The 11174-nt window shown below is 58.3% G+C and overlaps 1 protein-coding gene across 15 annotated transcripts in view; it reads right to left on the reverse strand.

The window, feature by feature from the left end:
• LOC138243408 (uncharacterized) overlaps nucleotides 1-11068 on the reverse strand; it is a 35451-nt gene extending 24383 nt beyond the window's left edge. For 3 of the 15 annotated variants that reach the window (XM_069199002.1, XM_069198994.1, XM_069198997.1), the window contains exons 1-3: nucleotides 9129-10742; nucleotides 3702-3898; nucleotides 687-883 (exon numbers count right to left, since the gene is read on the reverse strand). Coding sequence is in view for 2 of the 15 variants with exons in the window: in XM_069198989.1 (XP_069055090.1) it covers nucleotides 10894-11053 (160 nt within the window). In the remaining 13 variants the exon portion in view is untranslated. The other 12 variants (XM_069198989.1, XM_069198988.1, XM_069198993.1 and 9 more) reach the window with 11 other exon arrangements.
• Nucleotides 11069-11174: the final 106 nt, after the last annotated feature.

Genomic DNA, 11174 nt, shown 5'->3' on the forward strand with positions numbered 1-11174 from the left:
GACTCCAGCGACACTCGCCAAAACCTTCCGCCTAGCAAAGGAGCTTCGAATACCTGAGTGTGTGATCTCCTGGGCCCGGAGTGTGAAGAGGGCAGGGTAAAAACAGTACCGTAAAGCCCAGTGAGAGCAGGGTAAAAACACAGTACAGCGCAGTACAGCCCAGTGAGAGCAGGGTAAAAACACAGTACAGTACAGCCCAGTGAGAGCAGGGTAAAAACACAGTACAGTGCAGTACAGCCCAGTGAGAGCAGGGTAAAAACAGTACAGTTCAGTACAGCCCAGTGAGCCAGGGACCAGCCCAAGCTTGAGCAGAGCTGTGCAGACATGGGAGAGTCTGACTAACCCTGACCCTGTTACCACAGTGTTGAGCTCCGGCCCTGGAGAGACACACCTGACATCACGAGGGACTCTGTCCTACTGATCGGACCCCCGGCGACACCCCGACACCCCCACAGCCCTCTCCCTCTCCTGCTCCACGGCTCCCCCTGGTGGGGAGAGGAGGGAGGGGCAGTGGAAACGAGGAAGGGCCGTGGATCCCGCCTGTGAGCCTCAATCTCAGAGGTGCTGCTGGTGCTCTGTTCATGAGCTTCATCTCTCCAGCTGTCAGAGCATCAGCTGTGGGCACAGCACACCCCTCTCAACCACTCATCTGCTGCTCATTCATCATAATAATAATAATTCCTCACACTTCTGGAGCTCTTCTCCGGGCTCTCCCCTCGGAGCTCTGGACAGTAACGGGGATCCCCTCCTGCTCCACCAGTGTGTACCCCACCTGCATGAGGCTCCAGTCCGCTCACACACAGCAGCTCTCAGGGGGAGGAGAGCAGAGGGATGAGGCCAGTTCAGAGAGGGGGGTGATCAGGAGGCCATGATGGGTCAAGACCTGGGGATTGAATAATAAATTATAAAGCTTTATAAACAAACAGCACAGCAAGAGAGAGACACCTGACCCCCCTGGACACTGTCTCTGCTGTGTCTGACTGCGCCTCTGACATGGACACCTGGGTGACTCCAGTCCTGCTGCTGCAGGCCCAGACAGAGCCCCTGCCAGTGGACCCTGGGGTGACACTCGGTCCAGGACTGACCTGCAACATCCTGTCCGTCCACACGACACGCCCCCTGCCTGCCAACACCCAGTCTGAACCCCACACCCAGCTCCTGTGTCCAGGGGACCCCTCTCCCTCTGCCTCAGTACCTGCAGCCCAGCCAGGAATCACCAGTGGGTCTGCTCGGTGTGTCCACACTGGTCCTGTGGACAGAACCCTGTAGCAGCGCACCCAGTCCCCCTTCTTACTGGTGCTGGTCAGAGCCCAGTCCCTCTTCTTACTGGTGCTGGTCAGACTCCAGTCCCAGACCAGTCCCTCTTCTTACTGGTACTGGTCAGACTCCAGTCCAGTCCCAAACCAGTCCCTCTTCTTACCGGTGCTGGTCAGACTCCAGTCCAGTCCCAAACCAGTCCCTCTTCTTACCGGTGCTGGTCAGACTCCAGTCCAGTCCCAAACCAGTCCCTCTCCTTACCGGTGCTGGTCAGACTCCAGTCCCTCTCCTTACCGGTGCTGGTCAGACTCCAGTCCAGTCCCAGACCAGTCCCTCTTCTTATTGGTGCTGGTCAGACTCCAGTCCCAGACCAGTCCTCCTCTTACTGGTGCTGGTCAGACTCCAGTCCCAGACCAGTCCCTCTTCTTACCAGTGCTGGTCAGAGTCCAGTCCCCCTCCTTACTGGTGCTGGTCAGACTCCAGTCCCAGACCAGTCCCTCTTCTTACCGGTGCTGGTCAGACTCCAGTCCCTCTTCTTACCGGTGCTGGTCAGACTCCAGTCCCAGACCAGTCCCTCTTCTTACCAGTGCTGGTCAGACTCCAGTCCCTCTTCTTACTGGTGCTGGTCAGACTCCAGTCCCTCTTCTTACTGGTGCTGGTCACACTCCAGTCCGACCAGTCCCTCTTCTTACTGGTGCTGGTCAGACTCCAGTCCCAGACCAGTCCCTCTTCTTACTGGTGCTGGTCAGACTCCAGTCCCAGACCAGTCCCTCTTCTTACTGGTGCTGGTCAGACTCCAGTCCCTCTTCTTACTGGTGCTGGTCAGACTCCAGTCCCAGACCAGTCCCTCTTCTTACCGGTGCTGGTCAGAGTCCAGTCCCAGACCAGTCCCTCTTCTTACCGGTGCTGGTCAGACTCCAGTCCAGTCCCTCTTCTTACCGGTGCTGGTCAGACTCCAGTCCCTCTTCTTACCGGTGCTGGTCAGACTCCAGTCCCAGACCAGTCCCTCTTCTTACCGGTGCTGGTCAGACTCCAGTCCCTCTTCTTACCGGTGCTGGTCAGACTCCAGTCCCAGACCAGTCCCTCTTCTTACCGGTGCTGGTCAGACTCCAGTCCCTCTTCTTACTGGTGCTGGTCAGACTCCAGTCCCTCTTCTTACTGGTGCTGGTCAGACTCCAGTCCCAGACCAGTCCCTCTTCTTACTGGTGCTGGTCAGACTCCAGTCCCTCTTCTTACCGGTGCTGGTCAGACTCCAGTCCCAGACCAGTCCCTCTTCTTACTGGTGCTGGTCAGAGTCCAGTCCCTCTTCTTACCGGTACTGGTCAGAGTCCAGTCCAGTCCCAGACCAGTCCCTCTTCTTACTGGTGCTGGTCAGGGTCCAGTCCCAGACCAGTCCCTCTTCTTACCGGTGCTGGTCAGACTCCAGTCCAGTCCCAGACCAGTCCCTCTTCTTACCGGTGCTGGTCAGACTCCAGTCCCTCTTCTTACCGGTGCTGGTCAGACTCCAGTCCCAGACCAGTCCCTCTTCTTACTGGTGCTGGTCAGACTCCAGTCCCAGACCAGTCCCTCTTCTTACCGGCGCTGGTCAGACTCCAGTCCAGTCCCAGACCAGTCCCTCTTCTTACCGGTGCTGGTCAGGGTCCAGTCCCAGACCAGTCCCTCTTCTTACTGATGCTGGTCAGGGTCCAGTCCCAGACCAGTCCCTCTTCTTACCGGTGCTGGTCAGGGTCCAGTCCCAGACCAGTCCCTCTTCTTACCGATGCTGGTCAGACTCCAGTCCCTCTTCTTACCGGTGCTGGTCAGACTCCAGTCCCAGACCAGTCCCTCTTCTTACTGGTGCTGGTCAGAGTCCAGTCCCTCTTCTTACTGGTGCTGGTCAGAGTCCAGTCCCTCTTCTTACTGGTGCTGGTCAGAGTCCAGTCCCAGACCAGTCCCTCTTCTTACCGGTGCTGGTCAGACTCCAGTCCCTCTTCTTACCGGTGCTGGTCAGACTCCAGTCCAGTCCCAGACCAGTCCCTCTTCTTACTGGTGCTGGTCAGACTCCAGTCCCTCTTCTTACCGGTGCTGGTCAGAGTCCAGCCCCAGACCACTCCCTCTTCTTACTGGTGCTGGTCCAGGCCCTGGAGAGACACACCTGACATCACGAGGGACTCTGTCCTACTGATCGGACCCCCGCTGACACCCCGACACCCCCACAGCCCTCTCCCTCTCCTGCTCCACGGCTCCCCCTGGTGGGGAGAGGAGGGAGGGGCAGTGGAAACGAGGAAGGGCCGTGGATCCCACCTGTGAGTCTCAATCTCAGAGCTGCAACTGTTGCTCTGTTCATGAGCTTCATCTCTCCAGCTGTCAGAGCATCAGCTGTGGGCGCAGCACACCCCTCTCAACCACTGATCTGCTGCTCATTCATCATAATAATAATAATAATAATAATAATAATCTCTTACACTTCTGGAGCTCTTCTCTGGACTCTCCCCTCAGAGCTCTGGACAGTAACGGGGATCCCCTCCTGCTCCACCAGTGTGTACCCCACCTGCATGATGCTCCAGTCCTCTCACACACAGCAGCTCTCAGGGGGAGGAGAGCAGAGGGGTGAGGCCAGTTCAGAGAGGGGGGTGATCAGGAGGCCATGATGGGTCAAGACCTGGGGATTGAATAATAAATTATAAAGCTTTATAAACAAACAGCACAGCAAGAGAGAGACACCTGACCCCCCTGGACACTGTCTCTGCTGTGTCTGACTGCGCCTCTGACATGGACACCTGGGTGACTCCAGTCCTGCTGCTGCAGGCCCAGACAGAACCCCTGCCAGTGGACCCTGGGGTGACACTCGGTCCAGGACTGACCTGCAACATCCTGTCCGTCCACACGACACTCCCCCTGCCTGCCAACACCCAGTCTGAACCCCACACCCAGCTCCTGTGTCCAGGGGACCCCTCTCCCTCTGCCTCAGTACCTGCAGCGAGCGCCCCCCTGTGGCCCAGCCAGGAATCACCAGTGGGTCTGCTCGGTGTGTCCACACTGGTCCTGTGGACAGAACCCTGTAGCAGCGCACCCAGTCCCCCTTCTTACTGGTGCTGGTCAGAGCCCAGTCCCTCTTCTTACTGGTGCTGGTCAGACTCCAGTCCCAGACCAGTCCCTCTTCTTACTGGTACTGGTCAGACTCCAGTCCAGTCCCAGACCAGTCCCTCTTCTTACCGGTGCTGGTCAGACTCCAGTCCCTCTTCTTACCGGTGCTGGTCAGACTCCAGTCCCTCTTCTTACCGGTGCTGGTCAGACTCCAGTCCCAGACCAGTCCCTCTTCTTACTGGTGCTGGTCAGACTCCAGTCCTTCTTCTTACCGGTGCTGGTCAGAGTCCAGTCCCTCTTCTTACTGGTGCTGGTCAGACTCCAGTCCCAGACCAGTCCCTCTTCTTACCGGTGCTGGTCAGAATCCAGTCCCTCTTCTTACTGGTGCTGGTCAGACTCCAGTCCCTCTTCTTACCGGTGCTGGTCAGACTCCAGTCCCAGACCGGTCCCTCTTCTTACCGGTGCTGGTCAGACTCCAGTCCCAGACCAGTCCCTCTTCTTACCGGTGCTGGTCAGACTCCAGTCCCTCTTCTTACTGGTGCTGGTCAGAGTCCAGTCCCAGACCAGTCCCTCTTCTTACTGGTGCTGGTCAGGGTCCAGTCCCAGACCAGTCCCTCTTCTTACCGGTGCTGGTCAGACTCCAGTCCAGTCCCAGACCAGTCCCTCTTCTTACTGGTGCTGGTCAGACTCCAGTCCCTCTTCTTACCGGTGCTGGTCAGACTCCAGTCCCTCTTCTTACCGGTGCTGTCAGACTCCAGTCCCTCTTCTTACCGGTGCTGTCAGACTCCAGTCCCTCTTCTTACCGGTGCTGGTCAGACTCCAGTCCCAGACCAGTCCCTCTTCTTACCGGTGCTGGTCAGACTCCAGTCCCTCTTCTTACCGGTGCTGGTCAGACTCCAGTCCCAGACCAGTCCCTCTTCTTACCGGTGCTGGTCAGACTCCAGTCCCAGACCAGTCCCTCTTCTTACTGGTGCTGGTCAGAGTCCAGTCCCTCTTCTTACCGGTGCTGGTCAGAGTCCAGTCCCTCTTCTTACTGGTGCTGGTCAGACTCCAGTCCCTCTTCTTACCGGTGCTGGTCAGACTCCAGTCCCAGACCAGTCCCTCTTCTTACTGGTGCTGGTCAGACTCCAGTCCCAGACCAGTCCCTCTTCTTACCGGTGCTGGTCAGAGTCCAGTCCAGTCCCAGACCAGTCCCTCTTCTTACCGGTGCTGGTCAGAGTCCAGTCCCAGACCAGTCCCTCTTCTTACCGGTGCTGGTCAGACTCCAGTCCCAGACCAGTCCCTCTTCTTACTGGTGCTGGTCAGAGTCCAGTCCCAGACCAGTCCCTCTTCTTATCGGTGCTGGTCAGACTCCAGTCCCAGACCAGTCCCTCTTCTTACTGGTGCTGGTCAGGGTCCAGTCCCAGACCAGTCCCTCTTCTTACCGGTGCTGGTCAGACTCCAGTCCCTCTTCTTACCGGTGCTGGTCAGACTCCAGTCCCAGACCAGTCCCTCTTCTTACTGGTGCTGGTCAGACTCCAGTCCTTCTTCTTACCGGTGCTGGTCAGAGTCCAGTCCCAGACCAGTCCCTCTTCTTACCGGTGCTGGTCAGAATCCAGTCCCTCTTCTTACTGGTGCTGGTCAGACTCCAGTCCCTCTTCTTACTGGTGCTGGTCAGACTCCAGTCCCAGACCAGTCCCTCTTCTTACCGGTGCTGGTCAGAATCCAGTCCCTCTTCTTACCGGTGCTGGTCAGACTCCAGTCCCAGACCGGTCCCTCTTCTTACCGGTGCTGGTCAGACTCCAGTCCCAGACCAGTCCCTCTTCTTACCGGTGCTGGTCAGACTCCAGTCCCTCTTCTTACTGGTGCTGGTCAGAGTCCAGTCCCAGACCAGTCCCTCTTCTTACTGGTGCTGGTCAGGGTCCAGTCCCAGACCAGTCCCTCTTCTTACCGGTGCTGGTCAGACTCCAGTCCAGTCCCAGACCAGTCCCTCTTCTTACTGGTGCTGGTCAGACTCCAGTCCCTCTTCTTACCGGTGCTGTCAGACTCCAGTCCCTCTTCTTACCGGTGCTGGTCAGACTCCAGTCCCTCTTCTTACTGGTGCTGGTCAGACTCCAGTCCCTCTTCTTACCTGTGCTGGTCAGACTCCAGTCCCAGACCAGTCCCTCTTCTTACCGGTGCTGGTCAGACTCCAGTCCCAGACCAGTCCCTCTTCTTACCGGTGCTGGTCAGACTCCAGTCCCAGACCAGTCCCTCTTCTTACTGGTGCTGGTCAGAGTCCAGTCCCTCTTCTTACCGGTGCTGGTCAGACTCCAGTCCCTCTTCTTACCGGTGCTGGTCAGACTCCAGTCCCAGACCAGTCCCTCTTCTTACTGGTGCTGGTCAGACTCCAGTCCCAGACCAGTCCCTCTTCTTACCGGTGCTGGTCAGACTCCAGTCCAGTCCCAGACCAGTCCCTCTTCTTACCGGTGCTGGTCAGAGTCCAGTCCAGTCCCAGACCAGTCCCTCTTCTTACCGGTGCTGGTCAGAGTCCAGTCCCAGACCAGTCCCTCTTCTTACCGGTGCTGGTCAGACTCCAGTCCCAGACCAGTCCCTCTTCTTACCGGTGCTGGTCAGACTCCAGTCCCAGACCAGTCCCTCTTCTTACTGGTGCTGGTCAGAGTCCAGTCCCAGACCAGTCCCTCTTCTTACCGGTGCTGGTCAGACTCCAGTCCCAGACCAGTCCCTCTTCTTACTGGTGCTGGTCAGGGTCCAGTCCCAGACCAGTCCCTCTTCTTACCGGTGCTGGTCAGACTCCAGTCCCTCTTCTTACCGGTGCTGGTCAGACTCCAGTCCCAGACCAGTCCCTCTTCTTACTGGTGCTGGTCAGACTCCAGTCCTTCTTCTTACCGGTGCTGGTCAGAGTCCAGTCCCAGACCAGTCCCTCTTCTTACCGGTGCTGGTCAGACTCCAGTCCCTCTTCTTACTGGTGCTGGTCAGACTCCAGTCCCTCTTCTTACTGGTGCTGGTCAGACTCCAGTCCCTCTTCTTACTGGTGCTGGTCAGACTCCAGTCCCAGACCGGTCCCTCTTCTTACCGGTGCTGGTCAGACTCCAGTCCCAGACCAGTCCCTCTTCTTACTGGTGCTGGTCAGACTCCAGTCCCTCTTCTTACTGGTGCTGGTCAGAGTCCAGTCCCAGACCAGTCCCTCTTCTTACTGGTGCTGGTCAGGGTCCAGTCCCAGACCAGTCCCTCTTCTTACTGGTGCTGGTCAGACTCCAGTCCCTCTTCTTACCGGTGCTGGTCAGACTCCAGTCCCAGACCAGTCCCTCTTCTTACTGGTGCTGGTCAGACTCCAGTCCCTCTTCTTACTGGTGCTGGTCAGACTCCAGTCCCAGACCAGTCCCTCTTCTTACCGGTGCTGGTCAGACTCCAGTCCCAGACCAGTCCCTCTTCTTACTGGTGCTGGTCAGAGTCCAGTCCCTCTTCTTACCGGTGCTGGTCAGACTCCAGTCCCTCTTCTTACCGGTGCTGGTCAGACTCCAGTCCCTCTTCTTACCGGTGCTGGTCAGACTCCAGTCCCAGACCAGTCCCTCTTCTTACTGGTGCTGGTCAGACTCCAGTCCCTCTTCTTACCGGTGCTGGTCAGACTCCAGTCCCAGACCAGTCCCTCTTCTTACCGGTGCTGGTCAGACTCCAGTCCCAGACCAGTCCCTCTTCTTACTGGTGCTGGTCAGACTCCAGTCCCTCTTCTTACCAGTGCTGGTCAGACTCCAGTCCCAGACCAGTCCCTCTTCTTACTGGTGCTGGTCAGACTCCAGTCCCAGACCGGTCCCTCTTCTTACCGGTGCTGGTCAGACTCCAGTCCCAGACCGGTCCCTCTTCTTACCGGTGCTGGTCAGACTCCAGTCCCTCTTCTTACCGGTGCTGGTCAGACTCCAGTCCCTCTTCTTACCGGTGCTGGTCAGACTCCAGTCCCTCTTCTTACCGGTGCTGGTCAGACTCCAGTCCCTCTTCTTACCGGTGCTGGTCAGACTCCAGTCCCAGACCAGTCCCTCTTCTTACTGGTGCTGGTCAGACTCCAGTCCCAGACCAGTGCCTCTTCTTACTGGTGCTGGTCAGACTCCAGTCCAGTCCCAGACCAGTCCCCCTCCTTACCGGTGCTGGTCAGACTCCAGTCCAGTCCCAGACCAGTCCCCCTCCTTACCGGTGCTGGTCAGACTCCAGTCCAGTCCCAGACCAGTCCCCCTCCTTACCGGTGCTGGTCAGACTCCAGTCCAGTCCCAGACCCCACTGCACAGCGAAGGGCAGGACCTGGACACTCAGGGTCCGACAGGAGCAGCGAGTCTCTTCAGTCTGGGAAAACAGACTCCGTCTGTGGTCCAGTGAGATTCTGGGAATCCACCCTCCCGCCCTGAACAAGCGCCCTACCGATCCCCTCCTGCTGGTCCAAGAGCCACAAGCCCACTAGATCTTAGTCTTTCTCTCCTGGCGATAACTGACGCATCTCCTTGCCCTGTTCTTACAGTCCGACTGACAGACAGCAGGTTGACTGTCCCTTGTCCAACACTGCACAGCGGAGGTGAGACCTGGACACACACACACTCCCCTTCTGTGATCTCGGGGTGAATCTCCCCACAGAATGACTGGTGAAACTCCTGAACCCCTCTGATTCACGGTGGTTCAGTTCAGGCGGAGGTGAACTCGAGTGGACCCCGACATCGAGAACCGAGGTCACCCCCCGGTTCATATGAACGATCTGACCTTTCGCCTCGGAAAACACTCCGATCCCGACTGACCGCAACGAGAGGAGACGCTTCTCAAACCCAGCGGACCGGGAGGCCTACCTGAGAACGCCCACACCAGCTCGGGGAGACCGTGCAGACTCCCCCCAGACAGACCCCTGCGGCCCCCAGACTCTCTCACGGGGGGACCCTGCGGCCCTGTGCTGACCGCAGCTCCGACTGCTCCTCACCGCCTCGGCGCCCCGAGACGAGACCTCCTCCCCCGGAGACCAGCCCCTCGACTCGACCCGTTTCTGGGGTCTGCTGGGGCTCGTGCTCCAACTGGGGGTCTCTCCAGCAGCGGCTGTCCCAGAGCAGAGGGGCCAGCTCACAGGCTGCTCTGGGCCCAGAACGAAGACACGAGGGACTGGACTCTGCTGCTCCGTCAGTGCAGGACCCTGGGGAAAGACAAGAACTCTTCCCACGTGGTTGTTTATTTTATTTTCTAGTCAAGACGTGTCTACCGCTGGCTCACACCGATGGGTGTTTCTCCCCCCTGTGATGTATTAGATTTAAACTGCTGCTCCTGCTGTTCTGTGTTTGCTCATGCCTTTCATTTAAGATCGGAACCCCTTATCGGCCCTGTACAGTTTCTTGCATGAGGAGTGTGTCTTCTCACAGGCCCCAGCCTGCTCGCCGTGAGACACACAGACAGGGAGAGAGAAGCTGGGGGTCAGAGCGCAGGGTCAGCCATTGTACAGCGCCCCTGGAGCAGCTGGGGTGAAGGGCCTCCCTCAGGGGCCCAACGGAGTAGGATTCCTCTGCCGGCCGTGGGATTCGAACCGGCAACCCTTCAGCCACAGGCTCAGATCCTGAGCCCCAGAGCCACAGCTCCTGCAGCTGTGGAGATGACAGTGAACTGACCTGTAACCCGACCCCCTCAGACCCCTGAGTAACTCGGGGCCACAGGGCTCCTGTCCTGGGTGCGAGTGTGGGTCTAGTGCTCTTTTTCTCACATTCTCATCAAGTTTCGCGCTGCCCACTCATTATAAAAACTCAGGTAAAAAGAAAAAGTCCACAATCCAGAGTAATACGATCCCCCTACTACTGGAGACCAGAATCGGTACCCACAAGACTTTAGATAATAAACATGGGAAGAGAGTCTTACCCCATCCAGGAGACGGTAATTAGTTAATTAAGGAGACACGAGGACCTGCTCGTCTCTGCTCCAAACTGAACACTTTCCTCTCCCCACGCCGCCAGAAATGCTGGGTGTCCACAAAAGAGTCCCCTCGGGGCGACAATAAAATCCCATCTCATCTAAAACCCGAAGACATTCGTGAGAAAAGACCGAGCAACACGTACCCCCCCGCCGCAGACACGACCTCTGACGGCACCGAGCCCAGCCCGCTTCTCCCCGGGTCCCTGACCAGCACTCCCGGGCCCCGGGCTGCAGGACACCGCGGGCGGACAGCGGGGCTCGGAGCCACACGGCCGGGGTCCCAGCTCACACACAAGCCCCCCGTCCGCCTCAGAGAAGGGCCTGACTCAGCCGGGCGGCCCCCTCGCTCACTGGAGGCGTTCAAACCGCTTCTCCGCCGTGTAAGCGCACCGCCTCAGGACTGTGGACCAAGTGGGGCTTTACTGTCGGTTTCAGGACACCTGAGGCGCCCTCTGGTCTATCACCTGGTGACACGCCTGTCTTTGTATGTATTTACACCCGTTTGCGGTTTAAAAAACGATTAAAAACACTCGGGCGTCGTCGTTACCGAGTCGGACAAAATGGCGGCGGCGGCGTCGTCGAAGGAGGAGGAGGAAACTCGCTCGTTGTGGATATGTCACAAAAACCACCTTTCTTTCTCCCCGACACGCACGAATACTGACTTACACGGCGGGGGAAAACCTGTTCCCGCCTGGTGGAGGAAGAGAAACCGCCACCTGTCGTCTTTTCCCCACAGGGCGGTGAAGACCGACGACCCGTCCGCCGCCTCTCCGCCCCTCGGCGCCCTCGTCCGCCTGACGACGGGTGACGTCACGGGCGAGGCCATTGCTGATAGGGCGGCGGCGGACGGGGGGGTTCAGGTGTGAGCGCTTCTGCCCGTGGTGTGTGAAGAGCGCGGCCGCCGGGCGGATCCCCCCCCCCCCTGTGGGTTTGGCGGGTTCGCGGTC

The sequence above is a fragment of the Lepisosteus oculatus genome, chromosome 14 (assembly GCF_040954835.1).
Source record: "Lepisosteus oculatus isolate fLepOcu1 chromosome 14, fLepOcu1.hap2, whole genome shotgun sequence".
NCBI classification, from domain to species: domain Eukaryota; kingdom Metazoa; phylum Chordata; class Actinopteri; order Semionotiformes; family Lepisosteidae; genus Lepisosteus; species Lepisosteus oculatus.